This window comes from Glycine soja, chromosome 10 (assembly GCF_004193775.1).
Source record: "Glycine soja cultivar W05 chromosome 10, ASM419377v2, whole genome shotgun sequence".
In the NCBI taxonomy this organism is placed as follows: Eukaryota; Viridiplantae; Streptophyta; class Magnoliopsida; order Fabales; family Fabaceae; genus Glycine; species Glycine soja.
The window spans coordinates 7,429,396-7,456,015 of NC_041011.1; the positions used below are offsets into that span (position 1 = coordinate 7,429,396).

Genomic DNA, 26,620 nt, shown 5'->3' on the forward strand with positions numbered 1-26,620 from the left:
AAAGTTTTAAGTGTATAATAATTTTATTGATTTGAACAACATTATGTCTTTTATATATATATATATATATATATATATATATATATATATATATATATATATAATCTCTTAAAAAATCCAACTTAAAAAAAATTGTAGTGGCCATGAAAAAGATCCAGCAATTTGCATTAGTTGATTTTTATTTTTATTTTTTAGTTTTTTTGAGGGGCATTAATTGGTTTTATCAACTATTATTTAGAAGGAAAAAGAAAAGGTAAACAATACTAATACCAAGAAGGCAGGAATACTGTACAGGCCCAGCAAGACGCCAAGACCTCTAGTCAAAATCTTTGATACAATGCCACTATGCTGAACATTTTTCTTTTCTTCCTTAAAGTTTGGTGTCTGTGTATGCATAAAATTTGGATTGTATATTTCATTGAGAAGAAAAGGCATGAATAATAATATTTTTATTTAATTAAAGAAAAGGAGGAAAATCTGTTTATTTTTAAATCAAATTTCTTTTCTTTAATATAAATTTTAAGCTTTCCGATCCCTAATTTTCTTTCCCCTATGGCAAATATAGGGGCATTGAGAAGCAGTCATGTCATGAGTATTGACGTAATAGGTAGGGCAATGGAGGAGACAACCCACGTGTAATGTATGGTCACTAAACATCTTGGTTTGCATCAAGCCAGTGACAAAGGGGCTGCATCACCTTGTTATTCTCCATAATGCGGTTCAGTCAATCGGGACGGTGACGCATTAATCCACCCTCTATGTCTTGTTAAAGAATGCAAACGACAAATAAATCTCTTGTATTTTCAACAATTTATGTCTTCATATGTTATTTACATTGACATATAAGGAGTGCATATAGGTTGTGTTCTTCTAACAATGATTTTTATACGTAACAGTCAGAATTTGATTCCCTAATGATATACTTAAGAGAGATGATTGTTTACTTGTTTGGTAGGATAGAAAAGAGAAAGAAAGAGTTAAAGGAAAGAAAGAAATTATTTTTAAAATGACATAATTATCTTTAAGTAAAAAGAGGTATAATAAAGAGAATAAAAATATAAAAATTAAATATTACATCAAAGTTTAAGATAAATTTAAATATTTATTTTTATCTATTAATAAAATAAAAATAAAAATTATTTATTTGTAGTTAATGTTTGTACTATATAATATAAAGAAAAAAAATAAATTATCAATAGAAAAAAATAACAAAAACCCAAAATAAATTTAACAATATTAATAAATTTCAGAATTATTTATTTAATTATATAAAACAAAAATAACACTTTTTATAAAATATAATTTATTTTTTATAATCATAAATGATATAACTATCCTTTTATCATCTTCATTCTTTTTTTTATTATTGTTTCTTTCAAATTTGGAGAGAGAAAAATCTTGAAGTGGAACCTACATTATATTTTTTTTCTTCTCTTGTTTTCTTCTCTACCAAATGAAGTAAAAGTTTTTTATGGAAAATGTTAAATGTTCACTCCATTTTAGGGTGAATTAGGGTGGAAGGAAGAGTGAGAGAAAAAGAGAAAAATATAAGGTAGGTAGATAAATAAAAGGTTGTAATATTTACAATTAGAGTAGTGAGCGCAAGTAATAACATTTAAGCATCTTTTAATGATAAATTAAAAGACTAAACTATACTAAGAAATTGAGGAAGTTATATCCTTTATAAACATTATCTTGATAGTTATATAAAATAAATGTATTATGTAAATTTCTATTAAAAAAATTAATTATTATTTTCACTTTTATATATATATATATTATTTATAATTTTATCAATAATTAATTTTTACCAAAAGAATTTATAACTGACCGATCTTTAGTAGAGTTTACAATTCTCAACCAATTTTTTATTATCTTTGGCAATTACTAATTTCCTCTAAGAAATCTAATCTTAGCTACACTGAGATTAATGTAATTAATAAATATTTGAAATCACTTAAAATGTACTGGCTCCATATTGTAACAAGTGTCTTACTAAAAAAATCCCAAAATGAGTACTATTTCTTATTCTTATTATAAGGTGAAATTAACTAATTCATCCTATTTTTCTAAAACATGAATGTGTCCTATTTTTTAAAAAAAAAAACACAATAAATTTGTCCTTTTTTTTTTTCCAAAACTATCATTTGTGAATAAAACTTACAAACATTATTATAAGTTCTCAGTGTCACATCATTCTAAAACCGGCTTTCATGAAGAATATTTTTGTAAAAAAAATAATTAATACAAAAGATATTTTAAATTAAACCTTATAAAAAAGATCAAGTCATACCTTTTATTTGATCTTATAATAAAGGCTGGAGCTAATATCATTTTAGCTTTTTAATCTAATATTAATTATTTTTTCCATATTTATACCCCTAATAATATTGTTTAGGATATTTTTGAACCATATGTTTCTAGTAAAAATAAATAATAATAAGATTAATTTCATAAAATTGTTGCATTCTTTTATTTATTTATTAAATTAAATTTTTTCGAGAAAAAAAATTAGGACGACACTTATTATTATGAAATGGAAGAAACATGATAAATAATTGTTATATTCTAACATAATAAATATTTTGAATAAAAAGATATTTTTCATTTCTCTAACTAATACCCTAAATTAAGATAGTGTTGGCCTGTTGGGTGTCCCCATCTCCACGAAGAGCTTAACACTTCCAAGCCTCCAAATTGCTTGAGTGGCATGCAATGAGTTTCTAATTTCTAAAGAACCAGCACACAAGGTATATACCAATTTCTAAGTGAAACCTAGCCTCCCTAATTGTGTGTGTAGTGTAAATGTAACCACGTTGCCTTGACGTTGTGGTTTCATCGACTGATTAAGTGAATTTTGAATTAATTGGAAAATTAGCAACGTTTCATGTTCGTGCAAGCTTCCTTCAGCTTTACCAAGTTATTATTGTGCTGGCATATGCCTAGGTTATTTTGTTTGGATCCTGTAGATGCTATGTGTGGGATTTGACGTTTTAATTGTCTGTTATTCCCACTACTAGAAATATAATTTTTTATGACACCTATTCTATGACAGTTTTCTTGGAACTGTCTTAGAAAATGAAACAGTGGCATTTTTGTAATTATTGTAATGAAAAATGCATGCCTTTTACGACACACGTTCTAAGACGGTCCCTGAAAACTGCCTTAGAATGTTACATCTAATAAAATTTACGACGGGCTTTAATAAAAAAATCGTCTTAATTATGCTGAAAAAACAAATAAAAGCCCTATATGCGCAACGAGAAGTAGCCATAACTCAAGCTCGACCCTTAGGGCAATCCCTTTCTGTCATCTCCTCGAGCTTCTTCTCACTCCAATGTCGGTCGATGCGTATGTTGAAGGTGTTGTATAGTTCAGCGGAGGCCACCTTGCGGCGCTGGGCGTCAGCCTTCTCGGGCTTCTCCTCGATGTCGTCTTTCTTGCGGATTTGGTCGCGCATATCGTTCTCGTTCTTGACGATGAGCTTCTTCTGCTCGTGGCGGTTCATGCCGGCGCGAAAGCCGCGACTGAAGAGGAGGTGGGCCTCGTGGGGGATCTGGTAAATGGAGTTCATGACCGCTCCCTCTCTTTGTTGTGGCGTTTGGCTTCACGGTCCCGATCATGTGCCCTCTCACGCTCGCACGCATTCTCTATCTCTGTCCCGGTCTTGGTCACGATCACCGTCCCAGTCTCGGTGGTCTCTGTCGCAGTCGGAGGAGGGCTTGGGATTGGATGAGTGGTTGTGGGTGAGGAGCTATTCCTGGCGGCGCTTCTAGTTGACGATGTCTTCCTGGCGGCGCTGGAAAGCCAATTGCTCATGTTGGGGTTTGGTTAAGAACACTGACTTGGCGATTGAGACAGGAGCAGCGACGTCGTCGTTTGAGCGTTTCATGATATGAAACAAGTGATTGATAGATTAGATAATAGAGAGAGAGATCGCTTGGGTAATTGTAGGAGGGGAGGGGAGAAAAGTGAACGTGCAAACACCAAACCACTTCCAGACACTTTTATTGAACCTCCACTACCTTCTCCGCAATCAGACACTTGTCTTCTGCGAATGCTTGACCATACTAATGTTCTCAGACTAAAACACTGTTTCTATTCAACGACTGAGAAAGATGATTTGTACCTTAACCTAGTTTTGGAGTATGTACCTGAAACTGTCTACAGAGTTTCAAAGCACTATGTCAGAATGCACCAACATATGCCTATCATTAACATGCAAATGTATACATACCAGGTAAACTAGAAATTTTAAATTGATTGACCTTTTTCTATTTATTTTTGGTTATAAGTTTCCCTGATCATGCTTATAGTATTCAGTTATTTACTTTGAGCTTATTACTTTTGTGTTGTTATTGATTGATCTTGCCAACACTCTCATAGATATGTCGGGGTTTAAATTATTTGCATCATGTGATTGGAGTCTGTCTTCGGGACATCAAACCCCAGAATCTATTGGTAAGATTTTATTTTCCTTAAAATTTCCTTGTTTGTGAACCATATTTAATTTATTTCTTGCAAACACGAGAAATGATTATTCCCAGTTTGATGCTTAATACCATTAATTAAATCAATTGATCAATATGAAATATGCATGGTAAACCTCATTTAAATCTTGCCTGGCGGCAGATGCTTGTAAGTTATAAATCTACCATGTTATTGCTTGGAAGAATTAATAACTAGACAGTAAACTGTGCCACATTTTGTTTATTTTGTTATTCTCTATGGAAGGATTTACCAGATCTTACTGTTTAATGTATGGTTTGCGAGTGATTAGTTCTGCTCATTGTAGATTTTAATATTTTTTTTGTAATGATTATTTTGACATAGTATATATTGCTTGGAATCCTTCTTTTATAATACCAAAGTGTTTTGAACTCATGATGTGATTGCATGTCACAGGTTAATCCCCATACTCATTAATTAAAAGTATGTGATTTTGGGAGTGCAAAGATGTTGGTAAGTTTATTTTCGTTTTTCCTTATCAATTTGAAAGTTGTACAATAGTTTGTGCCTAAGCTTCTGATACTATTGTGCTATAGGTGCCTAGCGAACCCAACATATCGTATATATGCTCATAGTATTATAGAGCTCCGGAACTTATAGTTGGTGCAACAGAATACGCAACTGCTATTGATATTTGGTGTGCTGGTGACGAGAAAGTTTCGAGCAAGAGTAATTTTGTTGGTGATGTTAATCTAAGTTCAGAATCTGGTATTGTTTCTAAGTCAAGTGTTTTTACCTGCTAAATGTTGTTGCTCAATATATTGTTTGTAATTTCTATTTTCTGCTAAATACGAGCAGGGCATTAGTCCATCAAACATTCTTGCAATGACATTTACTATAGCAGTTGCTTCTTAAATGAAAGAACGCATAAGAGCTATAGCTGGGAAGGCAACAGCTAAAGAACTTACTATCAGTACTTTCATTCATTTTCCTTGCAGCTTTGTCGTTCACATGGAGAAAAGTATGTTGCTGTGAATTTGATTCAGATTTTCACTTTAATTTGTCCTCAATCTACTGATTAAAGGATACAACTCATGTCCTTTTTTTTCTTGTGAAGTTGTAGTTTATTTCCTTGCTATTTAAATGTTAATTGTGTCGTTTATCATAATTCACAATCCATCTATCAATTCAAAAACTGATAACTCATTTATATAATTAGTTTTGAATATATTTTGTTGATTTGTTCCCATGAATATCTTAGCATCTTGAGATTAAGTTAGCAGAAATAAAATAGCTAGTTTAAGGACATTTTTGTATATTTAAATTTAAAAGATAATGACATCCTACATTTTAAGAAGCAATAAATTTCATTTGGTACATATAATTCAGATGGAATAGCTTTTGGGAAAAAAATGCTAATTTAACTGCAATGTTTATAAGTTGAATTAGAAGAACGAAAAATTCTTCACCAGATTCTTTTCTAACTCTATTTCTTATGTCATATTATGTGACTAGTATAGTACATGGTTTCCTCAATTGTGCTAGCAATAATAGCTTTGACACTGTAATATTGCTAAACTATTCTGCTTTCATTCTTTCACTTGCATGTGGTCAAAATAGTCTACAGAGTTTCATCTTCTTTAACTTCCAACCTAGATCAGACATATTATGTGACAAATGAAACAACACATCATGATTTGAAGATAAAGGAAAAAAAGGGGGGAAAGGAGCAGAAGGACAAGGATCAGTGATGTCTGGAGTTAGAAATGTGAGGGTAAAATTCTTCACAGTTACCTCTAACACCCCTGTAACACAATTACACAATTGAGGAGAGTTGTCTAGGAAGGTACCTTTGTAGATTAATTTATGTGTTTCTACAATCATGCTAGAGGAATCTAAATATATTGTTTGAACTTGTTACATTATCTGGTTAGAAAATTGAGGCCACAATAGAGGTCCGATCCATAAATTTTGTATACTACGCATGCATGTGTGTATTGTATTTATCATACTTTCTATTCCTCCAAATCTTTTGGATTGATGGAAAGCCAATAGTAGAAGCTATGATAGCACACAAAAAATAAAAAAAAAAATCAAATTCTAAGTCGGTTATGCAAAAACTGTCTTAGAATGACACAGTGGTTATACGCATAACCGATACAAAAAGCCACACACATTCTAAGTCGGTTATCCAAATAATCGTCTTAGAAATTAAAAATCGGCGTTATATAAACCACCATATTTTACAACATCCCTATTTAAGACGGGTGAAAACTGTCGTAGAATGGCCCCAATAGCCAACTTAGAAAGACTTATTTGTAGTAGACTCCCAATTTTATATGGAACCAAGTATAATATTATTTGTCCCCATGCTTGGATTCTAGCATTTTTTTTAAACATTATTGTTAACGAATTTTTTATACGATGATCTAATCATAAATTATAATATATGTAAAGTTTATTAACATGTGAATTTCTTAATCAATTTTGATCTCTTTGTAAGTTTAGGTTGACTTTTGAATGATAAACTTATGTGAAACACACATATTGAAATATATGACATAGTATAGGATCTAATTTTATAGTCAGATAAAAGGACATTTTGGTCACTAAAGTGTATAGCATTAGTTTTTGAAAGTAAGAAAGTTGGAAAATAATTCTTGAAAATACAAGTTATTTCATCTAAGTCCATAAACTTTTCATTTAAGTTTCCAAAATTAAATAAGTTGATAAGTGATTAAAAATATAATAAATAAAAATATTACATATGACTATCTCATTAGACTCTTTGTTGGCCTCAAAAGTTTATAAGCTGACAACATAATTATGTCATCAAATAACACTATTACTTGACAATAACAACTAAGACAAAAAAATTAATGAAAAGTTATCATGCTAAATTCATAGAAAACATAAGGAGTGTGAGTGAAAGGGAGGAGTGTCCAATGTTACATAAGAAAATAAATTAGATTTTTCTGTAGGACTACAAAATGAACAGGTGAGTTTTTTTTTTGGGGGGCATCCTATTGTTTGCCTAAAACTATTACTTGTTGTCTAAGAAATTTGTGAAGTTTATTTTTATTTACATGGGGATAAATGGATATCTAGCTTGTTTTTCGCTCATTTGTTATTATTTATCATCTTTTCCAACTTTACTCTTCTTTCTTGATTTCATCATCTTTTAAAGTCTTCTGTAAGCTAAAAAAAACTAGTTATGATACAAAAATAGTTTTTGTCTTTCTTATACAAACCAACTATTATTTTGTCTTATTGCAACATATTAAAAAAAGAGTAAATTACATAAATCTTCTCTTTCGGAGGTTGAGTTATTACACCTAATATTCTTCCATTTTATACATTATTTTTACCCTCGTCACCACCATTGTAACAACGTCTATTCTTCATTAGTTTTTCTAATAAAAACATAAAAAATAACTTTATGTAAATTAGTAGTTAATGTTAGGATTGAGTGACATTTCTCGGGTTGAGACTTGTTGGACTTCGATGCCGAAAGCTCCCAAAAGAGGACTTCGATGCATCATTGTAATAACAATTCAATGACGTTAGGGGGACAAGGGGTGTTACTATTATGAGACCATAAAAAATTAGAGAGTTTTGTGTAGATTGAAAAAATGGAAGAGTATTAGATATAATTTGTGTAAACTTTAGAGGGGTGTAATTAACTCTAAGAAAAATGATCTTTTGAAGCTTAGATCCTTTAAAGTTTGAGTTTTGGTTAGAACCATCTAAATTATTGTATACTAGTATTCAATTATGAATCTCATGTTTATTTTTATAAGAAATTAATTGTAATATACATTAATAGTGTAAAGATCCTCTATACTACGTTCTATTCAATTATAAATGAATCATCTTATATTAATCATTTTAAAAATCATATTTAAAATAACTTTTAAATAACTAATTTGTGTAAAAATTTATAATCATATTTAAAGTCATATAAAATCAAACTCTTACCATAATTGATCACACATATTGTTCAAGCTATTAGTTGGTTAATATATTAGTCCATTAATAAGTTAATTTATTAACTAAAAGTATCAATTTAATTTAATTTTTTTATTCATAAGAATCAAAAATAATTATTATAAATTTATAAAAATTCATATATTTTACTCAATCAGTTCAGTTAAATTATATTTAATTTGAATCTGCAATACCAAGCAAGAATACTAAAAAAGAAATTCTTCAAAAAAAAATTAAACAGAAAAAAAAATCTATAAAAAAAGTCTCTTCTATATCAATACGTGATATACATTTATATCTTTCAATTTTAAGTTAAAATATTATAATTTTCATGCCCTACCAAAATCAAATCTTGCATCCTCATTGATTGAATCGAAAGCCAGGAATAGTCTATACTGTTTTGCAGATCAACATCAACCTCACAATCCTTGCAAAAATCCAGCCAAGGAATCGTTCGCCCCCTTCCACTCTCTTTCTTTTATTATTTCTTTTTCCTATGTAATTTTTCCCAATTGGTTAATTTGTGTACTTTGCAAGCAGGAACTAACTACACTAAGCCACACATTATAAGAATCCCACCTCAAACAAGACACGTACCTTTGTCACTTACCATACAAATGAAGAGTCTCCAAGTGGGTGACGTGTGAACTAATTTCCCACCCATATCATTGCTTTTTTTCACCCACCCAATAACACACTACCAAGCTCTAAAATCTTCTCCTTTCCACATAAAAAAGATTGCAATAGAGAAAGAAAGAACAAGACCACATCTATAGCACACAGAATCACCAAAACAGCCACAACACAACACAAAACTCTGCTATATTCCTCTTTTGCATGAAAGAGAAAACCCTCTCAATGGCTCACCAATATTCCTCCTCTAATGAATCTGATAGCCAGATCATTCCTCCTCAACCATTCAAATTGAAGAAACCCCACCAACCCAAAGGCAAACAAATGGGGCAAGAACAAGAAAACGAGTCTCAGTATCTCGAGGAATTAGTCTCTGACTCTCGGCCACGAAAATATAGTGGCAAAGATAATAACAACATACTTGGGCAAATCCCATCTGCTTCGAAAATCCACAACAAGGTGGAAATTGCATTGGATCACAATGCTACAAAAGAAGGAATCACAAGTGTTGAAGGTGATCATCAAGATAGTGGACGTGAGAAGTTGAAGAGGCATAGAGTGGAAGTTGCTGGAAGGGTTTGGATTCCTGACATATGGGGACAAGAGGAGATCTTGAAGGATTGGATTGATTGCACAGCATTTGATGCTCCTTTGGTTCCAAGCAGAATCGTTATGGCACGAACGGCTTTGGTTGAAGAAGGTAGAAGAGCCACATCGGGTGGATTGAGAATCGAGAACAGGTGTTGAATTTTTTTCATCAATGTTTTATTACTATGTGGATTATTCAGTTTATTCGGTGACAAACCATATATTAATTGTTATTGGTTATGTTATGAAGAATGTTTTGTTAATCCTATGATGATGTTTTCTTTTGGGTATATATGTATACATTTACATATCCTTCGTTATTTGATGATTTTGGAAGCGTTTGATACCTCAACAAAAATAAGAAAAAAATATTAGACTACTTCCAAAATCTTGAACCTTAAACGAGTGTACAAAGCCACATTAGTTCAATTAATTCACCTATACTTGTCTTTGTTGTCTCTTTTCTGAGTATATATAATCGTTGACTTCTTTGCTTTGTGTGGGGACTAATTTGTTCAAACACCAGCTTTACCTTTGGCAATAATAAGGTATTTTTTTGCACGTGCTTTCGAATTCATCGCAGGTAGTTAGATTAATTTGCCTACTTTTATTTATTTACAAATGAAATATTATAATTAATTAATAAGTTTCTGGTGTGACTGCCCGCGAATTTTTTAAGACAAAATTCGATCGTAAAATTTCTAGATTATAGCTTCCTATGATTAATAATAGATATTTTTAAGTAACCTTCCCACCTTAGACAAATAATTCTCGTATAATTTTTTATTTGGGTAATTAATCAATTCAAGAGTTTTCATAGATCCCATGCCATATTTGAACCTATCCTTCAATGCTTTGAGATGATAGCAGTAAACATCAACATAGCTAGAGAGGATTTGGCAATCAATTCAATCACAGATAAATTAGTTTAAACTAGAATGTTTCATTCATTTCATAGCTATTTTAATTATAAGTCTAAACAATTTTTAACATAAAATATAAATATATAATAAAAATATTATTATTCTTTGGCAATAGAGAATATATAATTTATTTTATTGAATGAAAGTTAAGTTAAAGAGGGAAAATTATATAAAAAAAAATATTTGTCAATTTTTTATGTCGATTAATTTGATTTAGTATGTCAGAATTAGATTGATATCACGATTGACTAATATTATAATCTTAAAATAGATTTTTTAATTTAATATAGTCTGTCAAGAATTACGATTTTAAAATTAAATTGATATTAACTTAATTAAGCAATAGTGTTTAAGTGGAATAAAAGATAAAAATAAATAAGAATATGATACTTAATGAAAGAGAAATTATGTGACTTAATGAGAAAAGAAATAATTCTTAAAAATACTTTTATTCAAGAATAAAAACTAAATTTTATAATGTAAGAATAGATGAAGATTCGATTTCAACCGAATTATGATGAATTTAGAAGCCCCGCTTTATAATATAGCAATAGAGTTTAATAATAAAAATCAAAGATTTAATACAAGAGTTTTAAAATGCTCAAAAAAGTATTTTTAAACAAGTTTAACCGAAGCCATAGTTCAATTTTTTTTAAGCAGCGCAGAAGCGCTAGCCATAGTTTAATAAAAAAAACTTCTTTATTCAAAAAAAAAAAAAAACTTCTTTCGTATATTTTTTATATTAAAGCAGCTGAAATAAGTTGCTTGTCAAATATGAAAAGTTTGAACAACTTTCAATATTGTGAATAACACACAAAATACAACAAAGGGATAATAAAGTTTAACTCTTTAAGTCATTCATTCAGTTCAACTTTGTGCCTAGAGTGACTTCCAAATTTTAAGAGAATCACAGAAACTAAGGAAAATTGAAATTTAACTACCAAAAATTTTATTTTATTTATTAATATACAATTATTTTAGTCTTTGCAAATTTGAGTTAATGTAAGTTTAGCTATAAAAGAAGATTTAATTAAGTTGAATGAGGTCATCTCATATTTGTTAGTTATTTTTATAAGAAAGATGCAAAATTAATGTAATGCGACTTTATCATTACAGTTAAATACCATTTTTATCTAATTTCTCTTTCATATTTAATATTGTCATTCTAAAAGGGTGTTATAGATTAAAATTTTAAAAGATTATTTTGCCTTAAAAACCTTTGGATTTTAAAAGACAAGAGTATTATAACTTTTAAGATTTTTTAAAAGACTTTTATGATTAAGATTTTATAGTTCAGATTTTAATGGATTTATAAAATATGAATTCATAAGATTTGAAAGGATATTATGAATTTTCAAGATTTAAAAAGATTTTATGAATTTTTTTAAAAATTTAAAATTATTGATAAAAATTCATGAATTGTTCTCACCTAATACTTTAAATAAAATTCATCCTATACAAAGAATCCTAAGCCTATTATATAATAAATCAATTTTTCCTAACATATTCAGAAACACAATATGTTCATTCTCATTCAATTATGTTAACTGTAGAAAATTATATACCGCAATGTCTGTAAGTAGAATGAATATTTGTAATCATTCTCACAATAAAGATCACATCAAATAAAAAGTATGTCCAACAATTGTTTCAAACCTCATTTATAGATGTACCAACTCATGTAAAAACAACATTTATATATTTATTCAGTTATATACAAATCAACTTCTCATGTTCCAGGACATGTTGTCTATATCACATGTTGTGAAGAATTGTAAAAACTTCTCATATCGCATTGTAATCAAGATGTCCCAAATTCAAAGAATTGTAAAGATCTCTCATATCACATGCTTCATGGCATGTTGTCTATGGGTCAAAAGAGTAAAAAAAATTATGAATGTCAATTGCTTTCTACAAAAAGACAAGGAATTATGTATGATGGAGAAAGAAAAGTATGCCAATTGACATAAAAAGAAAGAAAGAAAGAAAGAAAGTCTCATGAAATCTCAAGGATTTGAGTGGAATTATTTTATGTGTATTTTCTACTAAAAAGTCTCACAAAAGTCATTAACATTCATCATAAGAAAGAATCCATTGAAACTTATATACTTTTGAATTGTAGAAAACTTTTTTTAGAGTTATAAAAAAAAATATTAATTGAATATATACCAACGAATTTTATTGGATTTCTTGAAAAATCTTAATAATCTTGATTGAATATCACAATACTTGTTTCTATTATTTTAAATTTTTTATTAAATACCTTAAGATTTTTTTAAAATCCTTTCAAATCATGATTGAGTACAAGTCCATAAGGTCCCAAGTTACAATAGGTTCTAAGTTATATTCTTATTCTCATCATTTTACACCAAAAAGTTGTCATATTGTTTACTAAACACGAAAATATTTAAGTCCAACTAAATTATCTTATTTTTTGTCCTACGACTATTTTTTTTACGATTGTATAGGTACGAAGTAATTACTACCAAAAGTAATGTCTAATCTTTGTCGAGGACCATGAGCACACACAAGATGTGTATTCACCTCCCAACATGATTTATTTTATATCCAATATCAAAATTTGAACTTTGAACAACTTGTTTATGGGACACAAGCGTTACCACTTGTCAACTCTTGTGCTATCTTTTATCATCGGAAAAATATTTTCTCTACTCATATGATTGTTCCTCGCTCATCACCTGTAAAACAAAATACACACATTATCATAAAAAATGATTTCTACAAGCATTTCCTGATGCCAAATCATTAATAGTAACATCAACATCAATGTTTTTTTACATATCTTTCTCAATAGATAAAATTGTTAAACCAGTCAACCTTTCTTGTGACATTGATGACCTCAAGTAAGTTTTTATTAATTCTAGCTTTGAGAAACTCCTCTTGGTTGATGCTACAGTAACAAGCATGATTAATAAAACTCTATAAGCAATTGAAATATTTTGATAACAATATGCCACTTTAATAAACTAAAGAATTTCAAAGGCTGACATTAAGTTATCAAACAAAGTCACTTGCAATACATTAAATTCAAAGAAAAAATAATCTAAATCAACATCCAATAAATCACCATGAGAAAAGGTAGAGTGAATGTTAACACAACTTTCTCTCAAGTCATTGCCATCTAATGACTTTAACTTCTTTGAAGTAAACAAAAATCCAAAAATACGTTCAAAAGATTTTAATTGTTCAAATCTATTCTTTAAAGAAGTAATTGTCATCTCTACAACATCTAGAAAATAATTAACTCTAAATGACTCATCAGCTAACAAAATTTCTTCATCGTGATTATTTTCATCAATTTTTTTCCCTAATAACACAATGTTTTTTTTTTTGAAAGATAGGCCCCATATTCATATCAAGTGCAACACTTTTTAGCAGCATTCATACTAGATGTGAAACCATCATCTCTATACTTTAAAAAAGAAAAAACAACACCATTTCTAATTGTTTTACGGTAGTATCAAGCACATAGACTTAGATTGTAATTTCTTATTCACCATATTAATTGCGAATAAGATGTCATACCAAATAAACATACCAAGCAAAAACTCAAAACTCTCAAGTGCATTAACCAAACTCTCTGCTTCACTCTTTGACTTGGCATCATCATAAGATTTATGTAATTCCAACAAAGCCAAACTTAGTCAGGGATTATGAAACCTAATAGCTTTAATACTTTTAATTTGACTTTCCCAACTAGTGTTAGACAAAGATTTAATAGTTAAACCAAGAACATTATCAAGCAAAACTTTTCATCTTTTTGGAGAACTCAAAAGTAATTAATATATGCGTTGAACAACTCCAAAAAATAAAACAACTTTAACACAAGAATGCGCCATATCACTAGCAGTAAGATTAAGACTATGACAAACACAAGACATATATAATGCTCTTGGATTTATTTCAAGAAAACACTTTTGAACTCCTTGGTGTTTTTCTTTCATATTAGAACCACTATCATAACCCTGAACCCTTACATCATCAACTTAAGATCAAGAGACTTTAACACATCTTGTAAATCATTAAAAAGTCTTAAGCCAGATGTGTCATCCACTTTTAAAAATTCTAAAAAGTACTCTTCAACTTTTATTTCATTTGACATATTTACACATTGTACTATTAGAGTCATATGCTCTTAATAACTCACTTCAGGGGTACAATAACATTATGGGCCAAAAGGGATATAAACTCATTTTAAATTTTATGCCCAAGATAATGATAATGAATTTCATGATTTTCAATGCATCTAACATGATCTTGGATTATCACATCAAATTCTGCAATCATTTCAATTAATTCTAAAAAATTATTATTGTTATCTTGATATGATTTTTCATGTGATCCCCGAAAAACCAAATTATGTTTAGCAAAACATTTCACAGCTAGAAATATTCTAACTAAAACTTGTCTCCAACGTTCTTTCTCTTTCATAACCTCATGCTGCAAGTCTTTATCAATTGTTTGATTCTTATCCAATCTTTCTCTTAATTCATTCCAAGCATTTATATTATTCATATGCTTAATACTATTCTCATGTTGTTTAAGTCTCTCACTAATATGCCTCCAATCTTTAATGCCTTCATTTGCTATCAAAGTTTTGTAATTTTCAGATTTCAACAACACACAACAGAACCAATATACTTTGTCAACATGTTTGGAGTAAACATTTTTTATCACTAGTCTCGTCATTGCTCAACTTTCTAGAATAATAACCATATGAAAAAATGTCTAGAAGTGTTATACAAATGAAAAACAAGATTCATTTCACTTATGGGCCCTTTTTCAACTAAAATGTCCCTTGCTATGTTATCAAGATTATCCCAATTTCAAGGATCATATATATCTAATGAGGGAATTGATTGTTCTTCATCAATGCCAAAATTTTCATTATTGGATACATTTTTCACATCATTAGGCTCAATTGAATCATTAACTTCATCATTCTCAGCCTTGCATGATTTTCGTTATTCAAATATTCATTTAATTGGTTTAAATTTTCATGAGAACCTACATTCTTTAGAACAAATTTATCAATAGTTCCTCGTTGTGATTTTATCAACCCTTCCTCTTGTTTTTTTTTTTATTTTTTCACTTCAAGATAAATGCTTTTTAGGAGACATCTTATAAAAGATAAATCAAATAGTCAATTAACAAAAAAAAAAAGAACAATAGCACCCAATGGAAGTAGAAGTCGAAGTTGAATACTCTTTCACATGTTTGCTAATTCCAAAAGCTAAATTCAAACATTGTAAACATGATAAAAATGATATAAAATTAGTCACGATAATTAATGATATTAATGCAAGAAAAATTATAAATGGACTTGAAAGAAAAAAAAGATAAGTCTCATATAAGCAATATTCTTATTTCGACTATTGAGTGTTATGTTTTGCATAGGCTCCTTAAATTATATATTCACAAGATTGTTTCACTTTAAATTTTAAGCTGCAAAAAATAGTACCAAATCATGGCAAGCAGCAAGTACAACAATACCAATGCATCATTTGATCAATCCAACACCAATTATACAAGTCAAATTATAATATACATATACATATACATATACATACACACACACACACACACATACTAGAATAACATTATAGAATGAATGAATAGTAAATAACCTTCGAATTTCAAGCCTTGCGAGTTCAATAATCCTCTCGGTAATCTATAATTGTTGTGTGCGGCACTAGCAACAATGTTGTTCACGACCCTCTCCGCGATTTGGTCCTTCCCTCCTTGACTTGTTGGCTTAAGTTCAGAAGGAAATCACGATCTAGAGCACAATCCAAATGTCGTTGGCAATGATAGTCACTACTCAAACTCAATATAATATTAATAATTAGTGTATTACTCTTCCTTTTTTGGGGGGTTCTCCCCTCTGTAGTTCCTTGCTTTCCATACCTTTTATCAGAGAAAATATATTAGCATTTCCACAAAGCTAGAAATTGGTGCATGCTATTGAATAATTTAGTGGAAGTTCAATGTTCAATTGCTTGTAACCTTTAAATTTGAGGTTGGAATTTGGGAATTGCCATTGCGTGCGCTATATCGAGAAGTGGAGAAGAAGTTGAAAGGGTGAGTGGTGCATGGACTTTTTTTTTGTTGATTGATTAGTGTGTGAATTGATAAGCCATATTAAAATGATTTTTTTAACTATTACAACAAAACAAAACTTTGGGCCCCTTAAATTTATGGGCCTAGTGCAGGTGCACCTCTGAACATAGTTGAGGGTCGACCCTATATATATATATATATATATATATATATATATATATATATATATATATATATATATATATATATATATATATATATATATATATATATATATATATATATATAAATATAAGAATATTTGATTTAACTTTTCTAAAAACTAAAAAATTAGAGGATAAGGTATAATTATAATTTCTTATATAAAATCATTTGCTGATTTTTTTTATATTTTAACTTAGGCACTAGGTAGTTTACCACAACTCATACAAACTACATAATTTAACATACATTTGATTGTATTTTATTACTATTTTAATTATTTATTTATTTTAGAAAATATACCATGTTTTGATAGGGCAAAACATTTTTACACTGTTATCTAATTAGAAATAACTATATATTGTAAGTACCCAAAGAGGTTGGCCTAGTGAAAGTGTGTTACATTCACAAGGCATGAGAATGTGTACAGAAATACTCCACAAGGAGGTCCTTGGTTCGATTCTTGCGAAAGCATCTCCTTGAAGAATAAGTTTACACATGTCGTTCTAACCCTCAAGGATGTGAAGTTTCCTCTCCATACTTTTAATGCAAAAAAAAAAATATTTATACCAAATTTATTGACTTAAAAATAATCACCTTAAAAGTCATATCGATAACGAATTCTAATTAATTAACAGTGTAAAATTATTTTACATTATATAATAATTATAAATATACTTTAAATGAGTTATATCCAAAAACATTTAAGAAATTGATCCCTTATCATCATTTCTTAAAATCTTAGCATTCAAATTCACATTCTCCCAAATATGTTTAAACCATTGTGTAGTTCTAGGTATTGGGTTTCTAAATACTATGGGTTGTTGTTTGTGGCCAGTGTGGAAGACTTACACATGTGTGTTTTCCTTGAGAATGGGTAAAAACATCTTCATCTCGTGAAATGACAACCACCACCCTTGCCCCTGGGATGAATAAAATGCAACACAAATGGCACCATGGTCCTAACTTAGGGTTTTTGACCAAAATAGGTCAATTTTGCTAACTAAATACCATTTTGGATTGGTCTCCAAAGTATTTATTAGAGTGGGTGAGTTAAGTCACGTAAGATTTTGGGTGGTGTCAATTAACTCCTCTTCACCTAAGTGGTGCCACTCTACAAAGTGTCACCAATTCAGGTCATTAAGTGACTTAGTGGCACCACCTTGGGTGGATTTACCTAGTTAGACATGTTTTTTCAAGACAGTGCAATCTTCTTGACTTGGTGACACCACCTTGCATGACTTCACATAGGTGACACGAGACTAGGTGGTTTCACCCAATTCTTATTTAATAATATTTCTACTAAATATTATTATAAAACTATAATTTGACCCATCAATTTTTTTAATTAAAACTATTTTTTTCTACAAAACTAAAAAATGCCCAACATAGTTTTCTATTAAACTTTATTCTTCAACTATACTATTTTCTATTAAATTATTAAATAAAACATTTTTTTATACGACATATTTTTTTCTACAAATCACAACATTAAAATTGTATGCAAATATTTTTTAAAACTATTTATATCATACAAAACTAAAAAATTGGCAACAATGATTTTAAAACTATTTTTTAGTTTTGTAGAAAAAATATTTTTATTTAAAAAATTTAATAGGTAAAATTATAGTTTTATATAATATTTAATAAAATTAGTATTAAATAAGAATTAGGTGAAGTCACCTAGTCTAGTGCCACCTGTGTGAAGCCATGCAGGGTGGCGCCACCAAATCAAGAAGACTGCACTGTCTTAGAGAAGTGTGTTTGACTAGGTGAAGTCATCCAGGATGACATCACTAAGTCACTTAGTCACCTGAACTGGTGACACTTTACAAAGTGGTGTCACCCAGGTGGAGAGAAATTGAATGGTGCCACCAAAATCTTATGTGGCTTGAATCACCTACTTTGGTAAATACTTTGGAGACCAACCCAAAATGGTATTTAGTTAGCAAAAATGACCGATTTTGATCAATAAACCTCTAACTTAGCTACTTGTGTTGGCCTTTTTAGATCCCATGATTACAATGCATGAATGTCATAAACGTCACCCCAAATGTTCACTAGTTGAGAGCATCCATAAATTAAAAAGGTGCCTCTACCCTTTCATCGCATTCATAGAGAGACAAACATCATCGTAGATAGCTTAGGTAACCTCGCACATGCTTTGTCGTATGACACCCAAGTCGTGCATAATTTGACAACTGTTATTTATACCTCTCAATTTTACTTATATATATATATATATATATATATATATATATATATATATATATATATATATATATATATATATATATATATATATATATATAGAGAGAGAGAGAGAGAGAGAGAGAGAGAGAGAGAGAGAGAGAGAGAGAGAGAGAGAGAGAGAGAGAGAGAGAGAGAGAGAAACCAAAAACTATTTTTTGGACATTTTGGAAAGTAGTTTCCACAAGTGTTGAAAATTTAACACATTCTAAAAAGTACTTTTTAGAGATTCAATTTTTAAGAAAACACATGGGGGAATCAATTGCATTGTTTAGGATAATCCTAGAATATTTGTCATAACTATGAATGAAGTGTTGATGCATCCATGAGATTCATATTCCTATAACTTCTTCCAAAATCTCAAAATTTCTCTTTTTCCTAGGGTTTATTTAAAGAAATCGAGAAAGTGAGTATTATGCATAGCAACCACAAAGCAACTTAAAAGTGATTGGTGCTTGAACTCTTTTTTTTTTTCCCTTTCTAACAATTGGTTATCGAAAAAGTATTTTCCAAAAAATGAGTTAAATTTTTAACACTTTTGAAAAATAATTTTCCTGAATGTGTTAAAATTTGAATCTATTTCGAAAATTCGTTTATGAAAAAAAGATTTTTTTTAAAGAAAAAGTAAATAAAAAAGGTATATTAATAAAACTAAGAGATGTAAATAACAATTGTTGGGAGTTACTTCCTACACCTTCAATTTTGGTTGCTGCGCTTTTTTAAGCTTCCAAAACACTTAATCCGAATGTAAAATTACATTATGGAAAGGTTGGAAACACGTTTTTGAAATGTAATTTTACATCCCAGATTAGGTGCAGGAAGTAATTTGGAGGTTTAGGAAGTAATTGCCCTGGTTTTTACGCAGTCCTTTCTTTATGGCCCACGTTTCTTAAAAAAGTTCAAAGAATTCGCCTAAGTAATTATCCATATTTAAATATTTATTTTTTAATAAATGATAAAACGCTGCGTATTAGCGAAAATTAAACCACCTTGGCGAAGAACATTCTCGGTTGTTGAACTCTGAGCAGCCAGTGTGAACCAGTCTCACCTCATTGATTCATTCTCCGTCAGAAATACCTTTCCTTTGCGAAAGAGAAGAGATCTGAAACCCTAACCCTAACCCTAACCAGAGGTAATGGATTCAGTGCCTCGAAGAAGCAGAGGAGGAGGCGTTTTGGAAAACCTCGACAAGGTCCTAATGCGTCGCAACTGAGTCTACGTCACCTTCGTCATCGCAGGCGCCTTCCTCGGAGAACGGGTCAGTGCCGCTTTTCCCCCCTTCAATTCCAACAATTGCATTCTCATTTTCCTAATTTTAACTATTTCTTTCACGGTTGGAGGATGCGCGTGTTTATTGTCCAAATAGTTTATTCAATTTCTTTGTTTTGGACTTTACATTGCTACTTGTTTATATACTGAGGTTCCTGATTTCGCGGTTGCAGGCTGTGGATTACGGAGCTCACAAGATCGGGGAGCACAATAACGTTGGGGTAAAATTTACGAATTGAAATTATGATTTGTTTGCATCTTATTCTTGTTGTTGGTCTCTGTGTATCAAATCTTTGATGTTATCCTAGTAGTTTATATTGGTTTTAAGATTTTCATGAGTTTAATTTCTATGATGGATTATTAGTGAGCCAACTAATAAGAAGGGGGCGCAGTATGGCATTTTTAATGCCTTCCCCGTCTATACTGTTCATGTAACAGTGCTCATTTTTTAATGGCTTCCAACAGTTCATGTAACAGTTTGTCTAGTTGTTTAATTATTGATTTAGTCCGTTATACATACACAATCTTTATGTAGTCTTAGTCTATTGAAAATTTACTACAATTTTGTAAACTATTACATGTTTAATTTTTTGAAATAACAAAGTACTATAATCAATATTTCAAGTGCAGGTCAAGAGTTGTTAATTTAAGCTGCTTCTTCTGTTCATATTTTATCTCGATGAATGTAGCTTAAAATATGTATCCGAAATGTGAATGTATGAATATAGGAAATCTATTTCCATGAGAAGTCTTGATCCTTAAAGCAGTCAAGAAGTAAATGCACATGGATACCTGTCGCAATTTCTAGTTTTCTACAACATTTATTTGGACCTTATTTTTGTTTTACTCAATCCTTTCAAGTAAACTAATATAATTTACTTGATGGTTGTGTTAGTAGGTGTACAAAATTGCTCATGTTTGTAAATTGTGAGTTGGCCAAGCAAATGACAGAGCTATTTCCGTGCATTTTGGTGATTGTTTGGGAAAACTTGAAAATTTTTTCCACCTTTTTATTGCAAGAAATTTTCCTTTCATTTGCCTTTACCTTTTTTATTGACTTGGGTTTGACACATCTGTCTACTCATTTTAAGTCCAAATGGCACCTAGATGGAAAGGAAAAGATGCAAAAGCTAAAAAGGATGCACAAGCTGAAGCGCTCAAGGAACCCATGTCAAAGATTGTATCTCAACTTCAGTCTTCTCTAGTTCAATCAAATACTTGTGGATTTCTCTCTGGTAGTAGTGTACACTTAGCAGTGGGAGCAGAACAACTTCATTTGCTCGATAAAGCATGCTTTGGCTCACCTGTGAGAACAGTTGAAAAGGACAAACCTCGGTTTCAATTAAGCTTTGAGGAGGCATTCTACCTATGCTATTCCTTGAAATGCCTTAAGATTAATAATGACAGTGATGATACTAGTCCCCAAAACAGTGAAGAGCTGTGGCATTACATGAAGTCAAAGAAAGAAACATTCCCTTGTTTCTACAAGGCTTATTCCCACCTGAGAATGAAAAACTGGGTAGTGAGGTCAGGAGCTCAGTATGGTGCAGATTTCGTTGTCTATTGTCACCATCCAGCTCGGGTCCATTCCGAGTATGGTGTGCTTGTTTTATCAGATGGAGAAGATAAAGATCTAAATGGAAGGTTGAGAGTATGGTCTGATGTTCATTGCACAACTCGACTTCTTGGAGGTGTTGCAAAAATCTTATTGGTTTTGTATGTCAATAGAAATGGTAGCAGCAATGAGTCTCCATTATGTTTGGCAAACTACACCATTGAAGAGCACACAATCACCAGATGGAATCCAGAACAGTGCCGCGAAAAGATGGTAATTCATGCTAATTCTGATAATGGAACTGGGTAAATACTTCATCATATGGACGCAACAAAATATATCAAACATGAAAAAAAAAGTATTTTTTTTATTGTCTTTGTCCAAAGATATTAGTTATTCAAGCATAACAATATTCTTAAAGATTTGATTCCTTTTCCGTTTAAAGTTATTGTCATTTCACTTTTTATTTTTGAAGGTTCTATATGCTACACAATTAGTTTTTTTTTTTTTTTTGTACCAAGAAAAAAGAAACTAAATGACTAGTCTTCTTTTGTTCGTGTTTTCTGTGTTTTGGTTTGAACCTAATATTTAGTCACTGGTGAAACCACTTCGTTTTATAATTTAGGTTTAATTGTATTTTTAGTTCTTATGTTACGTGTGATTTTGTTTCTTAGTTTTAATTGCTCATGCTCACATTTGAGTAAAATCTTTCTTTAGTTTTTTACTTTTCCCTTCTTTCCCCTCCTCTGAAGTCTGAACCATGATTCTAACATGGTATCAAAGTGATACCACCCACCTTGATTTCTTTTTCCTGCTGCTTTGTTCATTTGGGTTTTACTTTTCTCTTTTCCGTTTTCTTTCTATTTTCATTTTCTTGAGAAAATTCCAACAGATTTACCATCATTGTTTTCTCTTATTCATTTCTCTGTTTTTCGATTTGTTTTCTCCCTGTTCTTTTTCTCAAGAAAACTTTTGCTCTGTTATTCCCTTTTTCTTAGAATTGGATTTGGTGAAGAAATTCTTGCCAGTCTTGAACTTCCTAAAAGTGTTTCATGGTTTCCTTGAGAGTGGTGTTTTCATTTTTCGATTATGAGAACGGGTTTTTCAGCGGCAGTGATTGCAAGCTATTGTTTTTGGCAGCGAGATAGTGTTTAAAGACTAGTAGTGTTCTCTGATTATTGTTTGACTAGATTAGGGAGCACAAGTTAATTGTGATGATGATTTTGTTTCAAGAACGACGATAATTGTGGGTTTTATAGTGTATGCTGCTTCAAATTTGTGGATTATGATTAGAAAATTGAATTTACGTTTGGAAAAGTTTCTATTTTCTCACTATCTTACAGTTGACTTGGTTGCACTTTGAATTTCAAAGTCTCGTATTCTAGTTTGGTGAGCTGAAAAATTGTACTCACTTGTGTTTGTGAAAAATCCTCAATGAAGACTGATTAAAGTTTGGATTTCAAGAAGTTCGTTGGTGGTTCAATGGTTGAAATATTTGGTGATTTGGAGATTGTAGTCAAGTTGTTTGATGAAATGCCTGTTAGACTGCTTGCATTGTTGAAAAAAATTAAGCATTTTTTAATAGGTTCATCGGTTTGCTTCTTGCTTGCCGCTAGTTAGTTTTTGCCATCATGGAAATTTGTAGATATTGAAATGTTGAACACTGAATCTTGGTTGGCATTTTTCTTTGGAGGCTATTGATAGTTAGGTTTACCTTCCTCATATTCACGAGTCAATTTGTCAAATTTGTAGAATCTCTCTCGTATAACTTATATAAATGATAAGAGAACTACTACAAATTAGCTTATATATAAACTCAAATTAGATTATGTATAAATTAATGTGAACTTTTAGCAAAGTTTATTTCATTTTTTCCTTCTAAAAGTGTTTATGAACAAACTTGTCCAAACATAGTCTCTTAAAAAGTTGCAGGGTAGTCACGCATGTTTCATTTTTAAATAATGATTCTTTAATTATTTTTTAAAAAAATATTAAGAGTTTTAGATACATTATTTATATAAAATATTAAGAGTCAATAAGTGTAGTTTTTATAAATTTAAGAGAAATTGAAATACAAACAAAAGTTATATTGATTTCATTTTGATCTATAAAATATTACTAATTGGATGGTGATGGTCTATCAAATTTAAAAAATAAAAAAGATTGAACTATCATTCATTTAAAACTATAAGGACCATTCAATCCAATTCTAGGGACATATAGCTTCGTTTGAATAGAACTGGATCATAGATTTTCCGCCTAAGAATAAGGATTAGTCATTCATCACTTTACACATGATAATTCAGTATATGTATTTTTTTAATACACCGCATAGAATCATGGAAATAAAATTTTCTTAATTTCATGTCTTGCGTATTGAATTATGAGTATAATAATATCATCATATGATAAATTGAAAAATTATATACCTTGAGACAACTGAACCTGTAGTATTTTACACAAAAAAAAAATAAACATATAGAATATAGTATATATATAAATTTATTAATTATCATAGAGTCATAAAGAGTGATTCAGATAGGATTTAAAGGCGTGGCGAGAAGAGATTGGGTGAGAAAAAAAAAAATAAGAGGAACCGTAGTGACTTCTCCATTTCTGATTCTCACTCCCTATGACTCTATCATAATTAATAAATTTATATATATATATATATATATATATATATATTACATACTATAGGTTCACCTTCTTTTTTTTTTGTGAAATACTATAGGTTTAGATGTCTCATGGTATACAATTTTTCAATTTTTCCGTCACAATTACATGGACTCTCAATCTGTTTCATCTAGGCTGCGTTCGTTTGAAGACAAATTGAGCGAAAAAGAGAAGAAATGAATGATAAAAGAGTTGAAACCTACATTTTTATACTTATGAATAGGGGTGGGTAAACGGACTTAGGTCCATGGACTGGCCTGCGGGATCCACGGTCCGTGCGGGTAACGGATCAATTTCTTTAAACGGTCGATGATTATATCATATTTTTGGGTCCGTTCCGCTTAACCCGCAGACTATGCGGGTTTGGCCCACGGGGTCCGCGGGTTATCCGTATTAGGTTTGATTTGTGTGACCCAATTACATTAGGTTTGATTTTCTCTCTTTCACTTAAAACTTTTCTTTCTTGTTCTCTTCAGAGACTTGTGGTTGCATGTTAACTCGTTGCAAATCCAATTTACAAGTAAGATATAAAGATTTTTTAATAATAGATAAAGAAATATATTAGATAAGATAAAGATTTAAAGATAAAAATAAAATATTTAAATTAAAAGATGATAAAGATAAAAAAAAGATAAGATAAGAAAAGTAAAAAATAACAGAAATAAAAGATTAAGATAAAAAAGAAAAGTGACTTAAGAAGATGAAAATAAGGAGATAGAGAAGACTCAAACTACTTCAAATATGGAATCATTTTTCTTGGAGATGTTTAAGTTTCATATTTTAGATTTATTGCTTGGATTTTCTTTTGTTAAGACATTATTTATTTTATTGATGTAATTGACAAATTGTTGAGATTTTATTTACATTTGTGTTGAACTTAATTTGATTGTGTTACATTTTTATTGAAATTAAAATTCTTTAAAACTAGACTCGCGGACTGGCCGATTTGACCCGTGGGATCCGCGAGGCGGGGGCAGACCAATTTATTTGGTTCGTGTAAGAATGTAGAGCGAGCTGACCTAGTCTGCTGCCAATGCGGGGCGGACCAGCCCGCTTACCCACCTCTACTTATGAAATACAAACACCTCTTTTATTTAAAATGTGTTGTGATGGACATATCTCTGACTTCGACACACCTCTTTTAGCTACTAATAAATGAAATTTTTATTCTTTTAGAAATTAAATTATCACAATTTACTCGTTAAAAAACCAGAATGATTATTTACCTTTAGTTTTTACCCGAAATTAAACCACCTTGGCGAAGGACATTCGGTTGATGTATCATTTGCCTTTGTTGAATGACTGAGTGAAGCGGTCTCACCTTAGTTGCATTCTCTGTCTGAAACACTTCCATCAGGAAAGCGCAGAGATCTGAAATTCCTCGTCTTCGTCAAAATAGAGTCCCTTTAACGCTTCTTCTTAGAACGGGTCAACCCTTTTTCGGTCACAATTGCATGGACTCTCAATCTGCTTCATCTAGGCTGCGTCTGTTTGAAGACAAATTGAGCGAAAAAGAGAAGAAATGAATGATAAAAGAGTTGGAACCTACATTTTAGAAGAAATTGCTTGGATTTTCTTTTGTTAAGACATTATTTATTTTATTGATGTAATTGACAAATTGTTGAGATTTTATTTATATTTGTGTTGAACTTAATTTGATTGTGTTACATTTTTATTGAAATTAAAATTCTTTTAAAACTAGACTCGCGGACCGGCCCGTTTGACCTGTGGGATCCACAAGGCAGGGACGGACCAATTTATTTGGTCCATGTAAGAATGCAGGGCAGGCTTATACGGGCGGGCCTTGTGCGGGGCAGACCAGCCCGCTTACCCACCCCTACTTATGAAATACAAACACCTCTTTTATTTAAAATGTGTTGTGATTGACACATTTCTAACTTCGACACACCTAAATACTTGTTTGACATTTTTTATTGTGTCTGAATTAAAAATTATTTTTTGTTGACTTTAAGCCGTTATCTTTACACAGCTAGTACACTTAAAAAAA

General features: G+C 30.6%; 2 protein-coding genes and 1 pseudogene across 6 annotated transcripts; all 3 read left to right on the forward strand.

The window, feature by feature from the left end:
* The first annotated feature begins 3,326 nt into the window (after positions 1-3,326).
* On the forward strand, positions 3,327-5,726 carry LOC114369872 (annotated as a pseudogene).
* A 3,379-nt stretch (positions 5,727-9,105) lies between these two features.
* LOC114370132 (protein BIC1-like) lies at positions 9,106-10,115 on the forward strand. The gene has a single exon (XM_028327415.1). The coding sequence runs from the start codon at positions 9,274-9,276 to the stop codon at positions 9,814-9,816; it is 543 nt and encodes a 180-aa protein (XP_028183216.1). The 5' UTR covers positions 9,106-9,273; the 3' UTR covers positions 9,817-10,115.
* Positions 10,116-20,087: 9,972 nt separating this feature from the next.
* Positions 20,088-22,426, forward strand: LOC114369282 (tRNA-splicing endonuclease subunit Sen2-1-like). Of its 5 annotated transcripts, none has more exons than XM_028326481.1 (4): positions 20,088-20,370; positions 20,555-20,602; positions 21,277-21,352; positions 21,473-22,426. In XM_028326481.1, the coding sequence occupies exon 4, from the start codon at positions 21,478-21,480 to the stop codon at positions 22,243-22,245; it is 768 nt and encodes a 255-aa protein (XP_028182282.1). In that variant the 5' UTR covers positions 20,088-20,370; positions 20,555-20,602; positions 21,277-21,352; positions 21,473-21,477; the 3' UTR covers positions 22,246-22,426. The 5 variants fall into 5 exon arrangements, with proteins under 5 accessions (XP_028182282.1, XP_028182279.1, XP_028182280.1 ...); XM_028326478.1 differs by having other exon boundaries at positions 21,277-21,308; XM_028326479.1 differs by having other exon boundaries at positions 21,280-21,352.
* Positions 22,427-26,620: the final 4,194 nt, after the last annotated feature.

Excerpts from the sequence above, each read along its gene's own strand:
- LOC114370132 (XM_028327415.1), top strand. The coding sequence starts at position 9,274 with ATGAAAGAGAAAACCCTCTCAATGGCTCACCAATATTCCTCCTCTAAT.